The sequence below is a fragment of the Carettochelys insculpta genome, chromosome 1 (genome assembly GCF_033958435.1).
Source record: "Carettochelys insculpta isolate YL-2023 chromosome 1, ASM3395843v1, whole genome shotgun sequence".
Lineage (NCBI taxonomy): Eukaryota > Metazoa > Chordata > Testudines > Carettochelyidae > Carettochelys > Carettochelys insculpta.
In genome coordinates this window covers 29,152,426-29,179,411 of record NC_134137.1, presented here as the reverse complement: position 1 = coordinate 29,179,411, position 26,986 = coordinate 29,152,426, and the positions used below count along the sequence as shown (strand labels likewise).

Sequence of the window (26,986 nt, the reverse complement as noted above, 5' to 3'; positions counted from 1 at the left end):
ACATGATAGCAGTTTTCAAGTTCATAAAAGGTGGTTACAGGAAGGAGGGGGTAGGACAAGGGCAAGACTTCAATTACATCAAGGGAATGTATAATCTATGCCTCAGGAAAAAAAAACTTCTTAATGGGCACTGGAGTAAATTGCCTAGGGAGGCTGTAGAATCTCCATCACTGGAGATTTTTAAGAGTACTGTAAACCCTTGATTTTACGTACCCTGACTCAGTGGACTTTGGGAGCAATGGATGTCCATCGTTGCTCTTGAAAAACCCTAGCATATAATGGACTTCTGGTAATAGTGGACAACCTTCCCCGCCCTGCACCCGTTAGTCCGTTATATTGAGGGTTTGCTGTAGTTAGACAAACACCAGTTTCAGATGGTGTAGCTAACACTTAGTCCTGGCATCAGTGCAGGGGACTGGACTAGATGACTTCATGAGATCCCTTCCAGTCCTATGATTCTATGGAGGGTATTGGTTCACCCACCCTTTCTGTTGTTCTAGAGAAACCAACTGGTTACAACTACAGTAACTTGCCCACAGGTGACAAGTGGTAAGCTGCTTCTGCACATGGCCTGTGAGTACCATTGTCTGGCATTCCTCAATGTCCTGAGCTGGAACAAAACCAAGGATATTTGCTTGCTGAAGCTAGTTCATTGGGTAATAAAGAGTTTTTGCTTCTAGGGTACAGATTTGGATGGGATTTTGTTCGTCCACTTTTGAAACTTCTGCAGCGAGGGAAACTGATGCTTTATCCTGTGATGAAGGTTAAGGTTTTGTCAGTTATTTTTAGGAAAAGTCATAGAAAATAAACAAAACTTCAAGGAAGCTACTATGACCTGTGACTTTTACTAAAAATAATGGTGGGGAGCATGGGTCTTCAGCCCCCGGCAACTGACTGATATGGGGACCCTGGCAGCCTTGGGCGCACAGCTGAAGAAGTCAGAGAACTCTTGTAGTTACAGAATCTGTTGTATCCATGACAAAGTTGTTCCTTTACTCTTAACTAAGGCTACCATGGTTCTAAACCTGTCCAAACTACTGCATCCCTTTCATGATCTTGATTTGCCTTGCATAGTCCAAGTTTCACCTCCTTTAAAAGATACTTGCTTACACAATCAGGTATAAAAATACCAGTGTCAGAGAACACTCAATGAAAAACTGTTAACAGCTGTCAAACCACAATCCATTTGATGTCTGGTGATTTAACTGGAACAGACTAGTGACTAGTGACTGTTGACAGGAACACTGAATGATCTTCTGCACCTTAACCTGGTCGAAGCTCTATGGTGAATCACTGTGAGGTTAGAATAGTCTGCTACTGCCTCATAAACTAAGCCGAACTTGGTGGTGGGGAATACATTTACAATACGTTATTTGCCTTTTTTTGAAAGGGTGTATGCGCATGTTAAATATTTACAGACATGCCATCATGTTATGTACATGCATGCCTGAAACAAGCAATTAAATTTACTGTCTTAGGTGTTCTGCAGATGCTTTGAAAAGTGGTTGGTGCTCTCACATCACATCTTTTCCACATGCGAGGAATACAATATTGCGTGAAATATACTTGAAAAGTTAAGCATGCTATCATTTCAGTTTCAATGACTTCCAGGTGATTCTACCAGTTTAAAGAGCCCTCTTATCAAATTTTTCTTCCCTATCTGCAGAGTTATAGGTTATGATTAACCACTTCTTAGCTTTCTCTTCGTGAGCAAGACACATGCAGTTCATTTAGTCTTTAGCTTGAAGGTGTATTTTGGAGTCCTTTAATCAAGTTTATGAACATCCAATAATGTTTAAGGCAGTCTATAATTTTTGATGCCTTTGTCTAAGGGCTTGAACCTATCTACCAACAACTGCAACCAGTTGTGTTGGGTGTTGCAAAACTGAGTTAAATGTCAGTGCTTTTCGAATGCACCAGGCTGACATTTGGTTCCTTTTGCTGGGATACCAGTTGAGGTTTGTGCTGATCGTGGTCCCCAAAAGATCACCTGATAAATATAATATAGATGATTTAATTAACGTGCTTATAGTGTGTGCTGTATATGGATAGTTCCTACTTTAAGGAATTTAGGGTACATCTACACTGCAGGGAAGACCGACCCTGCATGGTCGACCTTCCGGAGTGTGATTTAGCATACTTGGTGGGGATACGTTACATGAAATTCTACGGGGTGCCACTATCAGTCAGTACTTCTGACTCCTGTTAAGAGTAAAAGTAGTCAACATGAGGACAGGATCCTGTTGACCTCCTGTAGTGGAGACAGCACAGAAGCTTGAATTAAGGTACGTTGATTTTTAGCTACACGATTAACGTAGCAGAAATTGTGTACCTTAATTCTAACTTCTTCTGTAGTGTAGACCTGCCATTAGTCTATATAGCTCCATATATACTCTCTTAATGCTTGTTCTGTCAAGTCTGAATGTGCTCTCCTGGGTAGTTTTCTTCCGTTTAAAAGTAATTGGAAAAAGGTGGAAAGTGGAGCTTATGTTCAGCGTGAGATTTACGTATGCTGTTCTGGCTGTAATTGTGTTTCAGTTAATAGTTTCGGGGGATTTTGGTTCATTTAAGTACATTTTCATTTAGTACAGCATTTTTCTTTCAGAGTCATGCACATACCATCCGGGTGTACCAGTTTTTCATGATGCTTTAAAGGTGAGTATGCTGTGATATAGACAGTGAAAGGTTCTTTGTCTTTAGCTTGTTGTGCTCCAGCTTCTTTAGGACATTTGGTACATCATTATTTGTGGAAGTTAACCAAGCCCTCCCGGAAATCTGAAAAGGAAACTGAATGAATATTACTAGATTTGAGCAATAAGTAATAGGTACATTGAATGAGCACTTACTGCAGCAATGACTATATTTTTCTGTTACTAATTGCAAATTGAGCGTGTTTTCTAAGCATTACATTACAGATCCTATCAAAAGAAAAAAGCAGTCGAATAGCACTTTAAAGACTAACAAAATAATTTATTAGGTGAGCTTTCGTAAAGTGGGTCTGTCCCACAAAACTCACCTAATTATTTTGTTAGTATTGAAAGTGCTGTTCGACTGCTTTTTTTTTTTGGGGGGGGGTGGGGGCGGGGGCGTGTTTAAAAAAAAAAAAATACTACGGCTTTGTTTCTATTACAGATGCGATGTCACTTTGTGTAAAATGTGCAGCCTTATTAGTCATATAAAATATTGCATATAGAACTGTTTTTTCAATTTTAGAAGTTAGTACACATCTTCATATTTTTTGCATTTTTAAAGAAAATTGTCTCTACCTGAAAAATACACTTTGGAAAGGTTAGACCTTTTTCTCAGTAGTAGTATTCCAGCAATCCTTAAATTGTGATATATGGATCATTGATAGACCATGAAGTTTCTGTTGATGGCCAGACTAGTCACATGGTGTTGATTCTACTCAATTGTGGATGCTAGGTTTCATTAAGACAGCAGAAATATATTCAATACTTCTGTTTATCCAGCCAAATATTGCTGTATTCACCAGGGAGATAAATTCTTGGCCTTCGTTTTTAAAAAAAAAAAAAAAAAAAAAAAGAGAGAGAGAGAAATCCCTTTAAGGAAATGTTGATTGCAAGAAATAAGGAGTGAAAAAAATCATAAAATTATCTCAAATATATAAGATTCATGAATTTGAGTGATAATACAGTGTGAAAGCAGCCTTGAAAAGAGACAGTCTGCAGTAAGCTTGCTAAAAGAAAGATGAGAAGCATTTGTTAGCTTCCATGAGGAGAAAACAAGTTGAAGTGGAATTTTCTCAGAACTTTTTCTCTTTCCCAGTATTTTGTTGAAACACCATCAGAAATAGCCATGTTTGTGGAGAGAGATGTGCCCATGATGATTATTCCTTTGTAATGGTGGGAGAGAGCAGCATATCTTCCTAGCTGGCTGTGTATAGGTATTGAAAAATTGACTGGCTGAAGCTGAATACCTAAATGTGAGACAGAAATAATATCTAAAGTATTTTAGAAGGGACAGCTTGTCCTAAACTCTTAATTACTGAGGAGTAATCTGTACTCACTGCTGCATTTGTTTTCCAAACATTATTCTTAGTACACTTACCACTTTTTACAGGTGGTGTACCCAAATGTTTGGATGCTAATATTTTAACTTGTCACGAAAGAATATATTGTACCTCCTTTTTTGTCTCCTAGTTTCCTGTCCTAAATAAAACAATACATGGTGTATTCTTGTTTTACAATATATTGGCTGTGCAAAGGATGAACATTTAGAGGACACAGGAAGTAGTATTTTGCAGTATCCTAAAGAAAGAATCTCTTAGTCATGTATTCTAGTCTGCAGCAGAAATACATTTAGTCAGTGACTTGTGACATCTAATTAAAAGTTCTTCAAATTTTCCAGATAAATTGTTTTGTCTGGTGTAGTAAGAGTCCTGATGCTATAGAAATGCATGTCTCCTTGATATTGTTGGCTTAAGTTGACCTAATTTAAGCAGATGACCATCTGAGGCAACTAGGATACAGGACAAGCTGGAATAAACGCGGTTCACCTAAAATAAGTCTGAGACTCTCCAAAGATGATTAATATTGGTGCTATGCTGTTCTTCAAAATAGGGACTGTTTCCATAGCAATAGCAAGGGAATTCAACCTCAGAGGTATTTATTTTAGTTACTTAATTTTATAAACTGCAAGTTTGCTCTTTTTCCTCATTGAATAAGTACCTTGCATGGCATGGGAGTATGGTTTTGGTAAGTTTTGATGGTGGTGTATGACGAAGTTAGCAAATATGAACTAATGATGGCAGCTGTAGAAGTCCTTACATTTTCAAAAATACAGAGAATCAGCAGAGACTGATCAGAGACTGATCAGAGAGAGAAGAGTGTTAAGACTGTAAAGCAGCATAAGGGGGAAAGAATTATCACTAAACTTTTGCTTCTGTTGAACTTTAGTGAGCAGGGTGTTTGTATCTGTCTCATTATTTTATTCCAAATTTTATAGGGCTGGTCATGTTGTAAGAGGAGGACAACAGACTTTTCTGACTTCTTAAGCATTGTGGTATGTATTGGTGGTTTTCGTATTTATCTTTGTATTATGTTATCCAATATTCTGTTTGGTATCAAAAATCCATAGTTAGATGTTAAGTGATGCTACAGATATGTATTAAGCAAATTTTGAATGATACATGTTAAACTAAAATCATTTTGGAAGAAATATAGTAAAGGTGCTCTCTCCTTGTGATTACGTAGATGTTAAGTTTGTTTCTAAACTTGAGCAATTTATTACTTGGTTCTGTCAAAATGTGTTTATCGTTAAAATATGAGGTCGGGGAAGAAAGGATGGTAGTTCTTACACTATTTTGTCTAAATCATAAGTAGCTAGTGGGATCTTGCTCCAGCTTAATTTTTTTTAACAAGCATGGAACATTTTCATATAAATGTTCCAGAAGGTTTACTTATGTGCTTGAATCATTTTTCAAACTTGTTATAACACTTGTTGCAAAACTGTCACTAGAACTTAACACAGGGGAAGGATAACAGTGAAAAATCAAATTGCATTAATTTATTAAATTTGGATAATCAACAGTTTGGTTTTGGACTTTGCACATAGTGTTCTGTTTTTATGTATATTTCTGTTGTCTACAATAGGGCTGTACAAAGGGTCCCCATAATAGTGAGAAACCCCCAGAGCCTGTGAAACCTGAAGTCAAAACTACCTCTGAGCGAAAGGAGCTAGCTGATCTGAAACCTAAATTTCAAGAACATATAATTCAAGCACCAAAGCCAGTGGAAACCCTTAATAGGCCAAGGTACAGTATACTGAACCAAATTTGTTTCCAGTGGTTAATTTTAGAATATTTTTGGTTACTGCTGTTAATTTTATATGGAAGCTACAATGGTGACAAGCAGCATCATTAAACCACAAAATAGAAGTCAGACATATTTTTTCAAATCTAGCCTTGACAATATTTAAATGACAGGCTCTCGCAAAACTGACTTTCAAATACCTGCACATATGTACAATCACCTGCAGCCTTGGGAAGGCAAGAGTCATGGATGGCAGTGAGTGCAATGAGCATAGGCCAGAGGACTGCAGCCATCCCCATGCCCTGGCTGCTTCCCTTCCCTCTTGTAGATTCAGCACAGTTGCCTTCCCTTGGGCTGTGCCCAGCCCCACTCACTAGGAGGCAGTGAACATTATGGGCCAGGGGGGCAGTTGCACTACTGATGGCCAGAAAGAAGCAGCAGTTTAAACAATTTCTCTCTAGCTGTTGGCTGGATCCCAGCCTGGAGCCCACTTCTGCACGCCGGACACCTCATCCTCAGCCCACACTCTAGCCCCTCACCACCACCTGCATGCCATCTCCTTCCTCAAACCATAGCCCCATCCCACATTTTGAACTCTGCTTTTTGGCCCCAACCTGGAATCTAGGGGCTCCGTAAAACCCTAATAGTACTGGGCAATCAAAAAACTTAATCTAGCCCTGTGGCTGGGCAATGCCCAGAAGCCTGCATCACAATCTCTACTTACCTTATCTTCTGCTAATTAAACTTGCCTTTCCTCAAGCACTGGCATTCAGCATTCAATGGAAAATACCTGTTTCTTGTATTGTTTTTCTATATTCTTTTAATTACTAGTGCTGCAACATTATTTTCTTCTACTTTTTATTGCAAATACACAGTATTTAGCGACATTATGAGTTAAATAAACTTCTCTGGGCTGGCCTGGGACCCTACCTACAGGTTGCACTGACCTGATCCAGGACCCTGGGAACCTCAGTGGTCCTGAAGGAGGATTTTTGCCAGACCAGGGGAAGTTAATGGCCCCACAGTCCCTTGCCACCCCCTCACTGGTGCTCCATTCCCCTGCCCAGGAGCAGCCAGCTGTTTGACCTTCTGCCCCATTTCTGTGGTCCAAGGACATCCCTGGTCCTGCTGGACAAGAGATGTTGCTGGACCAGCGTGCACCAGTTTTCAGAGGTGTGCAGCCTCTGCTAGTTTATAACGTTGGAATTCAGGCCACCTTTTTCCCAAAGAAACAACTGACCTTACAAATGAATTTTTGGAACACAACTTCTTGTACATCTTTTGGTTTTATATGGTATCTCTTATATGAAGTAATTCACAGTATTTTAGTAAACTGCTAGGGAAGCATACGCAAATGAAATGACAATTGTGTACTTCATAGTGACTGTTAGATTTCTTTGATAGGGAAATTTGGCAACTATATTGAAACTGTTTTGAGTTTTGATCTGGATTAGCTTGATGTAGTGACATAAAGGGACTTTGACATATGAATGTGTTTTTTTTTTTAAAATCTGAATCGCTCAACTTCCAGACCTTTCATATCAGATTCCTTAATCCTGTGATAATATATGGGCTGTCTACCCCTAGGTTTCAATGTTACCATAGTGCCTAGATGCCATGCCCTGTGTCTACACAAGCCCCTTCCTTTTGGAAGGGCATGTTAATGAGCAAGTTCAAAAGATTTTAATGAGGTGCCACTATGAATATGCAATGCCTCATTAGCATAATGGCAACCGCGGCGATTCGAAAGTGCGGCTTTCAAATCGCATGTCTCCCATGGAGACTGGAGACCTTTCAAAAGGACTCCCCAGTCTTTGAAAGCCCCTTCTTCCTGTCTGGTGTTAGGAAGAAGAGGCTTTCGAAGACTGGGTCCTTTTGTAAGGTCCCCGTCTCCGCAGGTGGCGCACGATTCAAAAGCAGCTCTTCCAAATTGCTGGGGCTGCCATTATGCTAATGAGGCACTGCATATTCATGGAGTCACCTCATTAGCATCTTTCAGACTCGCTCATTAACATGTCCCCTCTGAAAGGAAGGGGTTCATGTAGACACAGCTATAGAGAAAGGACAAACCCCCACTGCGGTTGATGCTGTAGAAACAAAAATACAGCACCTACTTCACATGTCTTGCAGTCTAAGCATAAGGCAAGACAGTATAGGAATGCTGCCCAGATAGGGGAATATTGTACTAGGAAATTATGAGAACATTTGTCTAAGAGCTGGTTTCAGCATACTAAACACCTACAACGGTTAAGCCACAAAAGAGTTCTAAGTAATTCTGCAGATGTTAACAGGGTATTGCTGAATCCTAAAGGATAGCACAAGAGAACGTGAAGGTTTTCATTTGACAGTTTATAGAGTTCAGTAGCAAGTCTCATGCACCTGTTGGAGACAGAAGCCAACATCTTATTGAATGAGAGGGTGGGGAAAAGCCAGAAAGGCCCTTGACCATGCAGTTTGCTTGATAAGTATCACAGGGACAGCTGTGTTAGTCTGTATCTGCAAAAACAGCACAAGTCCTGTGGAACCGCACAGACTAACAGATGCCCATTGTGATCCTTGGAGCATTTTCCCTGGGTCCCCCTTCCCAGCTCTGATGCCTTGCCCATGTTGCAGTTCCCCTCCCAGCAAACTTGATTCCATTTTCACCCCCCCATCTTCTTTTTTTATATAATAAAACCTGAGTTTTATGATTATCTATACCTTAACAAATCATCTTACTAAAATTTTTACTAACTCTGACATTGTAACACAGTTCTCTAATGCTAATCCTATCCCCTCACCTTAATTTATACCTTGGAAAATTAGATGACACTCGGAAGCAATTAAAGAGCCAGATTAACAGTAGGAAAGTGGGGACTATTAAAAAAAAATATTGATAGATGGCTTTTTGTTTAACAAAAAGCTATCAAGCTGTTTTCTTTGTACGTTCTAACATTTTTTCTTTTATCTGGAAGTGTTAAGAAGATGATCCAATCTAACAAAGTACCACCTTATTTCAATGTAACTGGTTTGGAATATGAGCATGTGACCATATGGTTTTTCAGCTTATGACTATTACTGCTTAGCCAAAGAATAAAGCCACAGATTTTCCATAGACTGTCTACACTACAGCAGTCCTTTCAAAAAAGTTCTTTGGGAAGATCTCTTCTGTTTTCAAAACCACACACACAGTAGATCAAAAAATCGATCCTCTCTTGTTAGGCCATACCCTGGCTGTTCTTTTGAAAGAACAAGCCAGGAAATGCTGCACATTAAAAAATCCAGTTCCAAGGACTACTGCTCCCCTCCACCCCCCACCCCTGAAAGAATCTAAGGAAGAGTGCCTCCAGAGAGAGTGCCATGTTCTTCCAATTTAATATCGAGAACTCATTTTGCATGTAGACACTCCGTGGGATTTTTCAGAAGAGCCCTGGCTTTTTTGGAAAAAAACCTAGTGTAGGTGTAGCCATAGTGAGAGAAGAAACATACCCAGGAAGATTTTTTTTTTAAATTGTTTGTTTTATACATCTGTAACTAGTTGTGATAAAAATACAGGTAAACTCTCTTGAGCTATGTCTACACTACAAAGTTCTGCCTACAGAAGAAGCCTTCTGCCTTCAAAACTAAGGAAGGTTCACACTAGAAATGCATTCTGTCTAGAATCTGACAGAATGCAGTCTTTTTCCCCAGCAGAGTTATGTTGTAAAAGTTTGACACTACACCTCTGCAAACAGATTCTTTTGACAGAAAATGCTGACGGTAGATGTTCTGGGGAGCCTTCTGTGAAGAGAGAGGGCTTCTAGTTCACTGGGCTGCCCTTTTTGCAGAGGTTCCAGTTGGCTGTTTTATCAGCAGAGAGCTAGGCAGTCTGGCTGCTCCCTGTTGACAGAGGGTTTTGATAGGAGGAGCCTGTATTAGGTGTGGGCAGGTTATGCTGGCAAAACTCTGTCAACAGTGACTTCTGGAGACAGAACTTCATAGTGTAGACCCAGCTTTAAAGTATAGTCCTTTTCATGTAAGTTGGAATGTTTGAGTGTTTCTCAACCATGTACCCTTGGGGGGTACACTGAGGTCTTCCAGGGGATACATTAAATTATACAGATATTTGCCTCGTTTTACAACAGGCTATATTAAAAAATACTAGTAAAGTCAGTACAATCTAAAAGTTCATTCAGAGTGACTTGTTTCTAGTTCTTGATGTGCCTCATGCTGAAATGTAAGTACAATATTTCTATTCCAATTTTTTTATTTGATAAGATGGTAGAGTCAGCAAGTTTTCAGTAGTCTGACATTTTTCATGTTATAGTAAGTAGTTTTTAATTCAGGTGGATCTTGGTATGCAAAACAAATGACTCCCAAAAAGGGCTATAGTAATTGGGAAAGGTTGAATGGCACTTGTTTTAAGACCTTAGATTATTTTAGGACCATTTTTCTCAACCAGTAGTTTGCATACCCATAGGGGTATGCGCGAGAAGTCTAGGGATCGTACTTATAATTGTTTTTGGAAAAAGTGGTACTTTTTTTTTAAGTTGAGAAACACTGGTTTGTATTCTAATATGCAACCTAGGCTCTAATAAAACACCAGGACTGGGAATCTGAGTCACAAGTAATATATGAAGTTCATCGACCAGGACTAGAATTACTACCTTCGCCAAATCTTCCAGTTGACTTTCCCAGTCCAATAACAATAATTTGGTCTTGACTGAATTAAGCTCTAGCCATCTTGCTATCATCAGTTGTACAATTGCATAATGAGTCTTCATTCTCTTCCTTGGCATTATTTTGTGGGAAAAGTATTCTGTAGTGACTGAAATGGCTTTTTTCCTCTTATGTAAAGAGTATTCAGATCTTGTTACAGCAGAGGCTTGAAAGAGATCCGTTGTCATATTACGTAATTTATTTTGACCAAGATAACAAGAATTCATTTAAATATTTTAGTCCAGATGAGCCAATGACCAGCTTACAGCTGAAAGTATCCGCTTCCCTGAAACAAGCACTAGGTAAACTGAAACTATCATCAGAGAATGAAGAAGTAAAAAAAGGTAAGAACCTGTAACAAAACAAATGAGACCCCATACATACTTCTTTGCATACCCTTAGATAAATAGGTAGAATGTCTGTCTCTCACATTTCAGTGTTTCAGAATTTAAGTCTATGCAAAGGTATTCCTGACCCACGTTGGCCAGGAAATTAGTTCAAGAGAAGGAAATTGTCAATTTAATTGATAGGAATGCAAAAAGAAAAACTCTTTTCCTTAAGTAGTTCATTCAGAAGCTCAGAGGTGTGTATCTTGTACACCTTTTTTCTTAAACTTAAATATTTGTTTACCCTGGCCTATTTTTTCCAACATATTCAATGAAAAACATTTCACTTGGAACAATATATATTCTAGGTAGTTGAAAATAGACCACAATAGTCAAGATTGGATGTCTTTCTAAGTGGTATTTTTCAAAGAATTGTATTGGGGAAGTTCTGTGGCCTGTGCGAAACAGATGTTCAGATTTGGTGGTCACAGTGCTCCCCTATGGACTTGGAATCTAGGAATTGAAAAGGACGTTGTCTTTCAAAAACATATATTTGTAGAACTTTTAGTTTTTAAGTTAGCAGACAGTGTCCTGACTGTTTTAAAAGTGTATCACAATTAAATCATTAAACACACAAAAACAGGCTTATGGATAACTCCAAATTGGATATATGCAATATATCATGTAAAGAAGAAAATCCTTTAACACACTATTAATTTATATGCTGGAGAGTTCTAAAGACTGTGATAGTCCTGTAAGAAGCAGTTATACTTCTGATATAGTATCACACTAGACAACATAGTCACAAGTTTCGGAAAGAAGCACATGACCGTTCTTTCTCTCCTGGGCTGGGTCTATGCTAGAGTTTTGTCGACAGAAGTCGACATAACTCAGGGAGCGTCCACACACTTAAAGCATTCTGTGGACAGATTCTTGACAGAACTCTGCATTTGCCTCCACCGTATTATCCCTCAACAACTTGAAGCATAACAATCTGTTGTCAGTGTACTGTCGACAGAAGTGTAATATAGACACTTTTGTCGACAGAGGGTTGCCTGGCAGCCAGCTGCCATTCTGCTTTCTGGCACCAGAGGGCAGTGCAGTCTGGTAGTTCTCTGGCAACAGAAAGTTGTGTGTAGATGCAGTCTGTTAATAAACGTTTTGTTGAGATTTCCCTGTTGACACTAACATCTGTCGACAGATTCTTCTAGTGTAGTTATAGTCCTAAAGTGTTAAATGCTTATTAGCTCCCAATAACCTCCAGAGCTGTTTGTGTAATTCCTTCCTGTACAGTCTAGCATGGATGGCAAGTGCAACCTTTGCTGAGCTCCGTTATGTGACGCACAGTGTAAACCCCCAAGCACACCAGTTCGGTGTGCAGATGCAGAAGCGTATTAGAGTTGGGGTCCTATCTGACTATATTGGAGGATACAAAGGAAGTCATTTCTCTATGCATTTATGATAGGCCTTTGTGTTGGGTGCAGAAAATGAGGAATGCTTCATGCATGCTTCCACCTCCTGCTTATGAACATATGGAGGGGTCTGCTAGAATATAGATTTTAAATTAAAACTAAATATCTTATATTTATAAAATGTATATGTACAACTTAATTCTACAGAAGAAGACAGTGATGAGATCAAAATTGGGACCTCATGTAAAAATGGAGGCTGTTCAAAGGTAAATAGCTGCTTTATTCTTTGTTTACATTGTACCTTTTTAAAATCCTAAACATGAACAAGTCAATATTTTAAGACATTACCAAGTAATTTAGATTCCAGACAATGTCCACAAGTCTGATTAAATAAATACACCTTCCAATATATTCAAAAGTTCAAAATATAGGTTCTTTTGGACCAATGAGTTAGTAATCTTGAGTTGAGGCCCATTACTGAGGTTTCTGGGTATCCCATTAAAAATGTAGGAGTTTGTCCATTTGAGTACCTGTGATACTTTAATGTAGCAGTTAAAATGAGTTCAGGTGAGGAGGTACCAGCCTACAGAGGCTTTGTTGATTAAATACTTCAAATTGCTTCTTGCAACTAGTGAAGTACTACTGCAGTCTGTGAAGTAGTCACTCACTATGTAGCATAGATTATTTAACTAGTTACACTGAGTATAAGGAGGCAACCATGTTTTACTTCAACCATAAAATTCTTCCATAATGAGCCACCTACACTGATACGTCTGCACTGCAATACAGTTAAAAACAGTTTACGGGCTGTTTAACTGCAGCTTGGGAAGGAAACCTGAAATCTAAGACTTCGTGAGGTGGGAGTGTCCCAGAGGTCAGAGTGCAATCTGAGAGAGAATGTCTGTCTGTGCTGCAATTACTCAGCCTGTTAGCCTTAGCCCGGTAAGCCAGATTCACCTGGTGTGGGCCAGATGCAGGCATCTTTAATTGCAGTATGGATATACCCTCACTTTCTCCCGACAACCATCCGTTGAACTGTAGGGATGTAGACTAAAAATCTGTAGCTCCCCATAGTGTAAGGGTAGTATTTGCACATGAGTTTGAGACCCCCTTCATTGGATTGCAGTAGTCCTGCCAGGTGGATAAAGAGGGGCTGATGTTATATTTAAATATGTTCTTAGGAGGTCTTTTTATTGCTAAACACTTAATAGTATGTTGGGCTGCTTCCTTTTGGTAACTTTTGTGAATAACTTCACTTAAATGTTTCATCACTGTGTGCGCTAGTATTTGTGTACAAACAATGCATACTTAGTTTCATTGTGAAAAATGTGAAGAGTTGCATAGTTCTGGATTTCTCTGTAAGAAGTCAAACTCCCCTTTGAGCACTAATAGTGATAGTATCCAGATATCCCACTGAGTCAGCAAAAGGTATTCTTTTAAGGGAGTTGGAGGAAGCACTTCTGATGAATGAAGTTTGAATCAATGTCTGAGCTGATTTTGCAGCATAGAGGCAGAAAGCCTGCTTTTTCTGTTTGTTTCAAAAGCATTAATGTATATTGGTCAGTGTTTTTGATCTGTGTTGCCAATTTTCTGTTCTAATACCTTTATTTTTTTTACTTCCTGGAAAAAAAAAATTTAAAAAGTGTTTTCCTTCACCAGACATTTGAAGGAGCACAGAGCACAGAAGAAATGTGTATTTACCATTCTGGTGTACCCATATTCCACGAAGGGTTAGTATTATGCATTGTACAATTTTTGTTCAATATATTCTCTAAATCTTTTTTAACTGTTCACGTCATTATCTTTAAAAGAAAAGATGCTTACACTGGTAAAACTCATAGTGATTAGATGATTCTAAATATTTGACTTTTGTGTGCATTATGGCTAAGGTGGCAGCTGGGACATACAGTGGAAAATGAGGTCTCTGAAAGTCATGTATTCTGTGACTTCTATGATCTCTGTGACACAACATTATGACTTGTTAAATTCTTTTCTTTACAAATTTCCTTTTAAAGGATGAAGTACTGGAGTTGTTGTAGGAGGAAAACTTCTGATTTTAATACATTTTTGTCCCAAGAAGGCTGTACAACAGGAACGCATGTGTGGACTAAAAAGGATTCTGTAAGTAGTATTACTGATTATGTATTTCATGTAGCTTTGACTTTTAAAACAAAACTGTGGATAATCTAAGCATTATACCCAGATGTATATACACTCATTTCTTAATCTGTTGTTATATGTTTAACATTAGCTTTAATAACATTTTTAACTTTGCCATTGGTAATTGATTATAAGAACATAAGAATGGCCATAATGGGTCAGTCCATCCAGACCGGAATCCTGTCTTCCAACAGTGGCCAATGCCAGAAGCTCCAGACGGAGTGAAAAGAACAGGTGATCATGCCCTGTCACCCATTTCCACCCTCTGACAGACAAAGGCTAGGGCCACAGTTCCTGCCCATCCTGGCTAATTACTTTAAATTTAGCTTAAACTTCCCATACATTAAGAAACTGTGAAGCTGGGCTGAATTCGGCGCCAAAGATACAAGATTCTCCTACTTCCAAAATAATATCAACTCTCTAACATGTTGAGAGCATCTTAATGAAACCTAAACTAATTGAAGTAAAATGCTGTTCTTGTCAGTACACAACCACACCGTTTATTGAAGCATACCTTGTGAAGTAACAATAAAATCTGGGTTTGTGCACATCATACTTTTAAACAATGTTGTAAGGCTTATTTAGATATTTCCCAATTCAGTAGTTATAAAGTTAGCATATACCTTTAGAAAGAGCTCAAATGTCTGTTCTAAAGCAGATTGTGTTTGGTTTGTTTATTTGTGTGTTGGGACACAGAATGTGCTTCTTTCTTATAGCTGTTCCATGGCAGACCTGTGAATAAAGCAGATTAGTAATCAAGTGTAGTACCTGAACTTGTAAAACAAAGGAAAATACAGTAATATTTGAAGAGATTCTGTGAGGATGCTGCAAAATTTAAAGTGACATTATACCAAAACAATATCTGAGCACTTCCAAATTTAAAAATACTATGTGGTCACTTTCTGCTCCTAGATGTGTGTACACAACTCCATTGTCAAAATCTGTGGTCCTGACCTACAGAATAAGATCCACACAGCATTTGCGATAGTGTTAAAAGGCAGAAAAGAGGCATAGCTAGATGCTATCACTTTCTTTAGTCATTTTTTTTCCCCAAGCCCAATTAGTTCCTTGGAAATACAGAATCCTTGTCAGTTCTCTATCACTTCCTGTTTTTAATTATATTTCAGGTTTTTCTTGAAGTAGAAAAAGAGAAAAAAACAGAACTAGTGTATGCATGTGAAGTGGGAGTGTGGAGAAATTGTGTATTTAAAAAAAAAAAAAAAGCGTACTACCAAAAAAAGCTTAGTTGCCACAGAGTCACTAAAATAACTGTCTCCTAGCCCACTGGGGCTAGTACAGGGGGTCTGCAACCAAAATAGTGAGAGGAGCCATTTTTTCAAATTTGTTAACCAAATCAATATTCAAGAACTGCAATGCATGTGAATGAGACTCTCCTTAATAAACATCAAATCATTCTTCTTGTAACACCTGTTGTAAGAAAAACGTACACACAATGATTTGTACAGTTTGTTATTTTTACTCCCTGGATCGGTGAGCAAATGAGGACAAGGAAAAAGCTGTGCCTGGGTATAGGCTCTTAAGCAGGAAGGAACAATGTTTTCATCAAACCTCCCCATTTCCAGGCTACCCCCCGCCCCCGTTGGTCCCCAAATCTTCCCCGCATCTCCAGGCTTTACTTGCCTGGGTCCCCAAATCTGCCCCCTGCCATCTCCAGGCTTAACCCTCCTCAACCCCAAACCAGCCCCTGGGATTAAGCCATCTGTGGCGCTGGGTGGCCACATGTGCCCAGCAGAAGGAAGGCTGGCATGCAGGTGTTCCACTGGTGGGGGTGAGCTGAGCCATGGCCACTTGGGTAGCATGGTGAGCATGGGGCTCACTGAGCTGCTGCCACTGAAATAATGGAACTAAATTAAGTTGGTTTAACATGCAGATCCCTCCTGCTGCCCTGCCAGCCGTTAAACAAATTAAATGTAGTTTTACTGTTTCAGCGGTGGCAGGGCAGGGAGCTGCTGAGAAATCAATGGCAGCAGCATCCAGAGCCATCAGTGACTCCTTACAGAGTTGCAGATTGCTGACCCCTGGGATAGTACCAAAATCATGTTCCAGAGTAGTCAGTATTCCCAACTGGATGGTCTCTGCTGTGGGGAGGTAGTTGAAGTGCTCTGTCACTTATGCTTTTATACAGCCTAGCAACTGCCTCACTGGGCCAACCACAGTAAATGACCTATACTGGACGCTTTATCAAGATAGCTATGTTGAGATCTACTGGTCTACTGTGCCATGTTCAGAGGTCTTTTCTCTTTCTTCCGGTGAAGTTTAAGTACTGTTACCTGGGAGTCTAACATACTCTTTCTTTAACTTCGCTCTCCCACAAAACAAGGCCGATGGACCCCTGGGGAAAAAACTTGGTGTGTTTTGTTCCCCCCCCGCCCCATCTAGAATCTCTTGCCACATTCTATTTCTCCCTAAGTAACCTGGTTTCCTTCCTTCACAAAAGGAGTTGAGCATCTGGTTTCCTTTCCGACAGTTTAGAACTGGAAGTACAAGGTTTAGTCAGCCCAGAGATGACTCTTTTTAATGCCATTGAGTGGATTTAATAGTTCCTCATTCTTGGGCATGCCTTTTTTTAAGTCTGGCTTTTCTCCTTCCTTCCTGTGTACCTGTTCTCTGCACTCGTCCCACCAGAGGCTGCTGTGGCATGTTTTGAGACTTATATGTTGTGTTAGTAATATGAAGACTTCTCTTGTGTACCCTTTTACTGCCTTGTTCAAGTTTCAACCACAGGCTGTCCAGTTAGTTGCATCTGATTTCCTTCTGTACAATTTTTTTATAATTCCCACTGATACTTTCTTCAAGCAATATAAAGGGTATGAATCTTAAGTGTCTGATTTTCCACAATGGCTACTTCATAAATGGTATAAAAATTCCTCTTCATGTGGACTGACGTTTCCAGTCTAGGAGATATGCCAATAGTATAGCTTGAACTGGTGGAATGTTGTAATAGTGTCCATTGGAATGCTCTTGCACCTCTGTCCCCTGACCTTGTGGCTCTGAACTTCTTGCGAAGTGGCTCTCAGAGGGTCAGGATCAATGTTCCTTCTAACATTTTTCCATTCATATGGGGAACAAATATGTGCACTGAGCATGTGTAGCTGTGCACCACCAGTAGAAACATGCTGCCAGCTGTTCTGCTAATCAGCTGGGCAGCATTTGAATCTGTCCAGGGTAGCCACCCAAGCACTCAGCTTATAGGGAACACTGGTCAAGACCCCATTTTAATGGGGTTGTTGGATCTGGCATTAGACTCACTGGAGCTGAATGGAGGGGCTCAGGCCTTTCTCTCCACCCCACGAACCGTGGATGAGTATAAATTTTGTTGTCAAAGGTGTTATAGTGGAAAGGAGTTCAAGAACCTCTGTTCTAGAGGGTGGCCCATACAAGGGAAGGAAGTCATAGCCTGTTTTTAATTCATGCCGTGTCTATTTTGCTGGATGGGATGCTTCCCTAATATATAGGATGGAGAGATTTTATAAGGCAAAACTATATATACTTGTATAGTTTCGCTTCATTTATAATATCACCACCTCCATTCTTCATGTATATACCAACCCTTGATTTGGTATATACATCTTTATATCTCTAATATGAAGTTTTTAGTCTGCCGTCAAATGACTGTGGCTCCTTGATAAAGAGAGATTTCTCCACTGAGATTTTTAACTTTTGCCTAGACGACAGATCTTATCCTTTGTGTATAGATTCTTGTTTTGTAGGGTGGGAGAGGACATTCAAACATTTACCATTAGGTAATTTTTCCTTAACGTTAGTCAGGGTTCTGTGTACATGTCTAAATGCAGATTTTAATTCTATACTAGTTATATTTATTCTCACTATGATATCGTCTTATGTGACAATTTTCAGAGCATTTGCTTAAAATTGTATCATGAGTGTGGAGTTCCAGTACAGGATTTTTCAAAACTATGCCTTTGTTTTCTAGGGGAAAAAGGTAGTTCCATGCAGGCATGATTGGCATCAAACTGGAGGTGAAGTGACTATTTCAATATATGCAAAAAATTCACTTCCTGAACTTAGCTGTGTAGAAGCAAATAGTACAATGGTGAGTGTCTTCATGCTTTATTTTAAATAGATTTCATTTTGTTGCTAAACTTAATGTTTAAATACAGCAAAACTATGTAGCTTGGATGTACTTTTGTACATAAATATTAAAGCACACAAGTGTTTTGTTAAGAAATTAAAAGTAAAATACAGTAACAATCTGTGAGACTTAATTCTTGGCCATATCAGTCTTGGTAGAGCTGTATGTTGTATTTTGTCCCTTTTTGTTCATTTAGACAAACTTTAAATCTTTACAATGCATCTTTAAAAGTTTACATAATTGTATGATCAAAATATTTTCTAAATTTTTACTGTTTTAAACGTAAGCAGACTCTCTGATAATGTATCTTTACATATCATTGCAGATTTTACAATTAAATATTGTAATTTGCAATTCCATAAATACGCATTTTGAAAAATTGTATTTCCAAATACTGGTATTACCATTTATTGTTTCTTCCACAGATACATTGCCACACTTAACCATGATCCTGCATCAGGATCCCCTTTGCATTGACTTGTATGTTGTGTGTAAAGTCCTAGACTTCAGTGTTGAAAGATTAGGATCATAAAGTCATACTTTTATTTTAAACTAAATGATTTGACATTAATAAATCTTCTTTTATTTTTTCTCATTTAGCTAAATATCCATATTGTATTTGAAGGGGATAAGGAATTTGATCATAGTGTGAAACTGTGGGGAGTAAGTATAACAATCTTCTGAGTGTTTAAGTCTTTTTCCTAAAAGTACTTCATTTCTGCAAGTCTGAATTCTCAAAAGAAATTCATTTATGCAAGATTTACTAGTCTAAGCATAATTTTAATCAGAATATTGGGGGGGAAAAAGCACCTTTCCGATTAGCTGCATGTAATTGCATATTTTGTGTACATGTGCATGATAGTTTATCTACATGATGTAGAAGAGGGGAGCTTTATAGGCAGACTGCAGGTCAAGTATAGCCATAGGATTTTGAATCATGTAGTTAAATAAATATTGGTTATACTTTCTCTTTAGGTTCGGACCTTGGCTTTATTGATCCAAATTTGGATTGGGGTGGGGATAGGGAGGAATGATAATGCTAGCTTAGGAAAAGGTTGACTGCGCAACTTTCCACAGACCCCAGGAAAACTGCAATTTAAAAGCTGATCTCACTCTGCAGTAGACCACTTCCTTGGGCCTCAGGTATACTCCAGGTTTTAATCGTAGGACAGGAAGGAGCCTTGAAAAGTCATCAGGTCGGGTACCCTGCACTCACAGCAGGATCAAGCACACCATCTAGGCCATCCCTGTACGGTGTTTGTTTAATCAAAAAAAATCTTCAGTCATAGAGGTTCCTCCACTTCCCTAGCCAATTTTTTCCAGCACTTAACCTCTCTGACAATTAGGAAGTCCCCTGGCTTTTAAGTAGTAAAACTAGTAGTTTAAAGTCCATTATTTCTAGTCCTATCATCTGAGGTTAAGGAGCTAACTTTTCTCCCACCTCCTTATAACAAACTCAACCCTTTAGGTACCTGAAAGCTGTCATCATGTCTCCTCTGTCTTTTTTCTAGATTGAAAGAACTGAGTTTGATTGATCTTCTTTCATAAGTCATAATTTCTAGACCTTTAACTTTTGTTGCTCTTCTCTAGACTTTCTCCAATTTGTCCACATCTTTCCTGAAACGTGACACCCAGAACTGGAGACATTACTCCAGTTAAGGCCTAATCAGCACAGAGTAGAGTGAAAGAATTACTACTCTGAGAGAGAGGTCCTTGTGGATGCTCCACTCTAGGTGTAGATATGAGCCTACTCCTTTTCTGAGTTTCAGAACAGTGTCTGCCTCACACACTGCTTGGCCTGGATTTCTTAATTCCTTCTCACCCATCCCTAACCTGAGACAGAGCTCTGCAATCCTGACTCTCACTAGTAGATAAATAAGGAAACAGATATAATTCCAGTTACTAACAGTAGTATTTGTAGTGTTTTAGGTATTTAGTTCTTCACCTGTTCCTGTGAGTTGTTAATTTTAATCTGAGCAACCAGCCTCACCATGCCCAGTTCACCAGGCTTTAAGCACTGCACCTCCTCCAGGGAAGCAATGCCCGTCTCAGATATTCCCAATGTGTCTGATGCCTTGGTGAGACATGTTCCCAGAAGTATTTCTTGAGGCCCTGGTGGCTTGAAGACCTCTAACTTTTCTAAGTAATTCTAACCCTACCTTGTTTTCACCAGCATTCACGATGCTAAGTATACAATCACCACCAACCTTCTTGGTGAAAACTGAAAAGTGTTTAAGCACCTTTGCCACTTCCACATTTTTCTTATATTTTTCCATACCCTGGGTTTGGTCTTCCTTTTGGTTCTAATATATTTGTTTTCTTGTTACCCTTTGTGTTCAGCTAATTTGAGCTGCTTCTTTGCCTTGGCTGCCTTAATTTTGCCCCTAGTGAGAAGTGCCACAAGAGCCATTGAGGGTGACCAGGCCTAGTAGATTTTGTGGACCCCCTGGGGTGGTGCCAAAAATGAGGGGTTTAGCATGGGAGAGGGCTGACAGGAAGCAAGGTTTAGATGTGGGGGCAGGGGGGGGGGCTCCACGAGCAGACATGCATGGGCGGAGGTGTCATCCAGCTGGGAGGGGGTGCTGACCTGTTGCAGCTTTCTGTGGTGCACACTTGGCTTTGTGCCTCCTGCTGCTCCCAGGCATTGCCCTCTGGCTGCAATTCTGGCCAGCCAGAGCAGCAGGGAAAAAGCTTACCTACGCAGTGCTTCTTGGTGCAGGGGGAGGGAGACTTCCCCCATCAGGCATAGCCCAACTATGGCCTGAAAAGCTTGGGGCTTCACACTCCCTACCGCACAGCAGGCTGGTTAATGGGGAGGATTCAACCCCAAGGCTTGGGGGTTGGATCCAGGCAAGCTATGGACCGGATCTAGACTGTGGAGCAGGGGTTCCCACCCTTGCCCTATATACTTGTGTTGTGTTTGTATGCTTCCTTGGTAATCTGACAGTTTCCACTTTTTGTAGGACTCCTTTTTGATTTTTAGGTTATTCCAGATTTTGTGGTTAAGACAAGTCAGTCTCTTGCCATACTTCATATCTTTCCCAGGCAGTGGAGTAACTTGCTCTTGTATCATTAATAATGGGTCTTTGAAGACCTGTCTCCAGTTATTTTTCCTGTTAATTTTGCTTCCATGGTATGTTATCAACCAACTCTCTGAGTTTGCTGAAGTCTGCTTTCTTGAAATCCATTCTTGGGCTGTTCTCCCTCCTACCGTTCCTTGGAATCATGAATTCCATTTCATGATCACTTTCACTCAGGCTGCTGTCTACCTCCAAATCCTCCCTATTTGTTAAAATCAAATCTAGAACAGCCTTCCCAGTAGTTTTCTCTATCTCTTGAAATAAAAAATTGTCTCCGGTACATTTCAAGATGATGATGGATAATCTGTGTCCTGCTGTTTTTTCCCGGCAGATGTCTGCATAGTTGAAGTCCCCCAGCCACTAAGTCTTGTGCTTGGGATAATTTTATTAATTGTCCAAAAAAACCCTTCATCCACCTCTTCTTTATGGTAGGCGAGCTATAGCAGATCCCTACTATGACAATACCCTTGGTTTTTCATTCCTTGTATCGTTACCCAGCGATTCTCGAGTAGTCTCTCCCCTATGTCCATCTCAACCTCAGTCCAGTGTACTCAGCTTTAATACAGAAGGAACCACCTCCTTTTTTTCTTTGCCTGTCCTTCCTGAGCAATATATGGTCTTCTATATCAATAATTTTGCAAATTCTTATGGATGAGGTAGTCCTGGGTAAATTCCATTCTGTACTGTTATGAGACCCAAATATTTGGAGACTGCAAGACTCCCATAATGTGTGATGAATGTACCATAATTGTTTACGCGTCTCCAACAGTCTTCTTTCTAAATTTAAGTGAAATATTCCTGTTCTGTTCCAGGTAATTGATGTCAAGAGGAGTTACGTAAATATGACAGCTACAAAGATTGAGCTTACTATGAGGAAAGCAGAGCCCATGTTATGGGCAAGCCTTGAACTCCCAGTGCCTAAGACACAGCAAAAACAGAACGAAGATATTGCAGATCAAGAATGAAATCCTAAATATATATAGACTGTTTTCGATCATGAAGTGGTGACTTGCTACTGTAAAGCATTTCCTTTTGACTTTTATTTTATATGAAAAGATCACATTTTACAATAAATCTTGCTTTATGTATCAGAGCAAGTACATATTTTACTCCATTATGTAAAATTCTAGTGCTTCCCCTGTTCTAGAATGCAAGATTTAGTGTAAACTTGTTGACGCTCAGTTCACACAGTTCATTAACGTTTCAAGAGTCTTATTCTGACTGGAGCTACCAGCATAATCAATGTTATGGTTTGTTATATAGCTCATAATTGGCTATAATAAGCATACATGATGAGAGTTTGTGGAATGATACAACATGATTCCAGTGATCTAGAATAAACAAATTTGATCACTAAATCCAGAGGGAAAGTAGGTGCTACTTGGATTCTTTCCTTTTGCTTGTGAGGGGTGACAATAGCTATATATTCCACTTATGCAGTGGCATCACTAGTTTGTGAAGGGCTCAAGTAGTTATTGGCTTTTTCTGCCATCTTGTTGTCTGGATGGTCTCTGAACAGTTTGAGTACACATAGTAACAACTGGTGCACAATCAGTACTTGAGTGATGACTTGCTAAAAATTTCTAATGTAAGTGGAGCAAAAAGGACTAATTCAGGAAAAATTTCCCTGCACTATCTTGCCCCATTTTAACTTCTACATTTCAAATAATCCTAAAACAAGAAGGAATTGGAGCAGAGTAGTGGTTTATCTTAGCCTCCCATCTATGAAAGCCTACACTTTAGAGACTGTCTCAGAACTTCTAAGCCAGTTAGTGTAAGGGATTTTGTGAGATCTATCACTTATCTTCCCTAACCACCTTCTCCCCAAGTCCGTCTCCCCCCCCAGCCCCCCCCCCCCCAAAAAAAAAAAGCTAACAATTGTTAGTTTGTTCCAAAGAGGTTAAATATTGAAGCAGGAGCTGCAAGTATAGGCAGTATTTGCTGTGCTGGCTGAGTTGTGTGAAGCAAAATGTTTCCATGCAGTATGCCTAAATCTAGCTATTGGGGAAATAGTCTTTCTCTGGGCATTAAATTCACTAAAGGAAAAGTCTTAACTAAAACATAACAAGCCTTATAATTTCATGTAAATACATAACTGGATTAACCTTATTTTAAAAAAATTAAATTGTTTTTGTTTTATATTTTGGTTTAAGAATAAAATTAACAGACCTTTTTTCTTTCCTGTTCAAGGGTAGCTTGCTACCAAAATCAGGGATAGCGTGAAAATGTATGACTGAGTTCTAGGCCATCGCTGATGCAGTAATGCTTCTCTCCCTGCCTGAACTCTCACCTCTAAAAGTGAGTTTGAGGCTGCAATTAAGAAAACTCTGTAGTTCATTATTCCCATTACACTGGGGGTAGGCCAATTTCTACCGACAAAATTTATTGTAAAATTTGAAAGTCTAGTTCACTTCACAGACTTAAACTATACACTGGAGTTGGAAGGTGTAAGGTACCAAGGGTCTCAGACAGGCTCATGCTTGGTATGGCTAGCCTCTCCTGCTGCCACAGCTACGCTTCACATAGGTATGTTGCTTCAAGCTAGTAACTACATCTTCCAGCTCCAACATAGACATACTTTTCATGTAGGGACATAAGCAATTCAGGGGGTGTGATATCACAGATTCTTATTGTATAGTCCCTTTTCTATCCTGAGAGACCTGGAAGGAAGCCAAATGAATTTTTATTGCTGGCAAAATGGATGTCTCATGGGTTTGTGTATAATAAATGAGAAACATCTTCAAAAGCTTAAGAAGAAAGGTAATTTAATCTGTAGAGGTTTTCAGATGGGCTTAGTATTTTCTACCCATGTAGTCATATATGCAGAGTTCTGTCTATGGCAATACTTAGACATAACAAAAGCTGAAAAAACAGGTAGGAAATATAGAATAAGGCAGATATACAGAAACACACTGCTTTAGTGTTTTGAGACTGGGACTTTTAAAGGGGACTGAAGTTAGTTGCCCAACTCTCACTGATTTAATGGGAATGCGATGACTGACTCCTTTTTATCCATCTTTGGAAGCCCCAGCTGTGGGTGCTACACAAAATTATAGAGTTGAAACAAAGCCCAGATAAAATAAGTTAATATAATACTATATAGAGTACCTTAAAGTAGAATCCAGGCTTTCAGAAATAGATGCATGAAAGTATCATCTGTATTCTTTGCATGTGGAAACTCATCAGGCATTGTGTGTATACACAAGTGCATTCTTTTCGAAGTCTAATATTGTGGCGTTACTTAACTTCACTGAGCAGAGTATTCCAGGGACCTCAAAAGTCGAGGCAAATATACAAGCTATGTTAGATATTCTTTTTCAAATCTGCTGTCTTTGTTGCTTTGTGTTAGGAATAGCAGTTGCTGCAATACACAAGGAGAGCTCTGAACTTGAAGACGAGAGACAGCACTCTTTAAATACGGCAATAAAATTTTGGGTTTGGAAGGCAAGTCTGTGGGCATCTATCTATAATATAGTCTATAAAGTCCTGCAGCACCTTGTAGTCTTACACACACACACACACACACACACACACACACACACTCTCTCTCTCTCTCTCTCTCTCTCTCTCTCTCTCTCTCTCTCTCTTAAGTTTCTAAATTTTGATCTTAGAATCCTTGCAGCTCTTTGAAATATCAGTGGTTGATTCATCATGCCAAGTCCATTTTAGGGAGCTTGTGTCAGCAAATACAAGACAAACTTCAACCATACTCCAACTGATGGGAATGCAGAACTTGGGTCTAAGCAATTACCCTCTTTATACCACCATGTTTTTATACTATGTTCTGGTAATACATAGAATAAGTTGGTGATAGTTAATGGCTTGGGGGAAATGTTAATAGATGTTCCATCTTTTGCACTCCAGCCTCATAAATAGAATCTGAAACACAGCAAGAGGAAAGTCAGTAGTTACTACTTGTGTTCTGTCTTTAATAGGAAATTATAAATACTTCAGAGCTCAATGACAAAATCAGAACTTCCCCATCATAGTAGAAGTCATTTTTTAAAAAAATTAAGAAAATTTAAAAATTGTTTTATATCTAAACATAGCTTTGCACTGGCCATAATGTGGGGGGGTTTGTTATGTTTAAAGAATAAAAGGGCCAAACTGAGTTGTCTAAATTGGCATAAATCCATTGACTTCCCTGGAGTTAGAGTAACTAGCATCTGAAAACATTGCTTATCCTCCCACCCTCACTCCTCTGCTTATTCACTCTGCCACATGCTATTGAGCTATATCATTTTTGATCTGAGAATTAAGATTTTTGAATAAACCTTATCAGGGCCCAGAAACTATCTTTACAACACTGCAGATAGTTTTCTTTCAGGGAAACAACTTATTTTTAATGATGCTGAACTCTGTCAGCAAATAGGGAGGGAAGGTGAATTGAGGCTGCAATTACTACACTAAACTATTAGGTAACACATCAGAGAGCTGTAGTGAGGAAAAAAAAAAGCTTGTAAAATGTTTAAGAGGAATTATTTTTAACAGATACATTCATTATTAAATTTATAATGAAACTGTAAATATCTGCATAAAGTAAACCAAATTCAACTTGCTCTGAATGATTCCTGAATGTCAAGATTGCCATATCACATAGCTTCATTGTGCTACTTTAAACAGGTTGACTTGCCTGCTGCAATCTGTGGGTATTAGTTTGTTTTTATAATACACAGAACTCTTACCAAACTATACTGTATTTATTGTGTATTTGTTGGACTTGGCTGTCCAGTTGTCTGTGCAGCTGTTCTCTTCAAAAGTCTCAAAATATGACAATACCACTGTAGCATGAGCTTACAATTTCTCAAATGAGATTTAATTTTTGCTTCTGTTTTGCTTGTCTAATTTTACATATGATTTCTGTAGTCTTTCAGATCTTAGAACTATTGTTCTCAAGATCTGTTTAGCGTTGTAAGCATTAGACCATTCAGTTACTGTAACTATTTTATTTTACAGAACGTTTAGTATCATTTTACAAAAAATACTCATCCACCAATGAGGGTTTTATTTAACACTTACTTTATCAAGTCACTGTTACAGCTGTTTAGCACTGTTTTACTAAGAACTTTTTGCCTTGAAAATGCATACACTTATGCTATGTAATGATGCAGTTCTTTGCTTTGTACTCTTAAGTATGGCATGAAGATTGATAAATGCTGTATCTGTTAACTTTGTTCGTTATTCCATTTTACTACTACAAATTGCATTCGATTTCAGAAAAATAATCTCGTACAGTAATGAAGTACTCTAGGTGTCTGGAACACTGTTTTATGATAAATGTTTTGCCATTAGAAAAAAGGTGTACATCACTATTTTTTCCCATGTTTTCTTCTGCATGGGTGTCTGATTTGTCATATTCATGTAACATTTGGTTATGTGAATTTTTTTCTTGGTGTAATCGTCTTCATGCTCCAGTTTTGAATAAATTCTTACTACCTGCAGGTTA

General features: G+C 38.9%; 1 protein-coding gene across 1 annotated transcript in view; it reads left to right on the top strand.

Annotated features, from left to right (window-relative positions):
• CHORDC1 (cysteine and histidine rich domain containing 1) overlaps positions 1–26,986 on the top strand; it is a 31,026-nt gene extending 4,040 nt beyond the window's left edge. The window contains exons 2-11 of the mRNA XM_074983985.1: positions 2,606–2,655; positions 4,966–5,022; positions 5,613–5,773; positions 10,689–10,792; positions 12,394–12,452; positions 13,846–13,916; positions 14,202–14,307; positions 18,302–18,421; positions 19,061–19,123; positions 22,353–26,986. Coding sequence (XP_074840086.1) covers positions 2,606–2,655; positions 4,966–5,022; positions 5,613–5,773; positions 10,689–10,792; positions 12,394–12,452; positions 13,846–13,916; positions 14,202–14,307; positions 18,302–18,421; positions 19,061–19,123; positions 22,353–22,505 — 944 coding nt within the window. The 3' untranslated portion in view covers positions 22,506–26,986. The remainder of the gene's footprint in view (positions 1–2,605; positions 2,656–4,965; positions 5,023–5,612; positions 5,774–10,688; positions 10,793–12,393; positions 12,453–13,845; positions 13,917–14,201; positions 14,308–18,301; positions 18,422–19,060; positions 19,124–22,352) is intronic.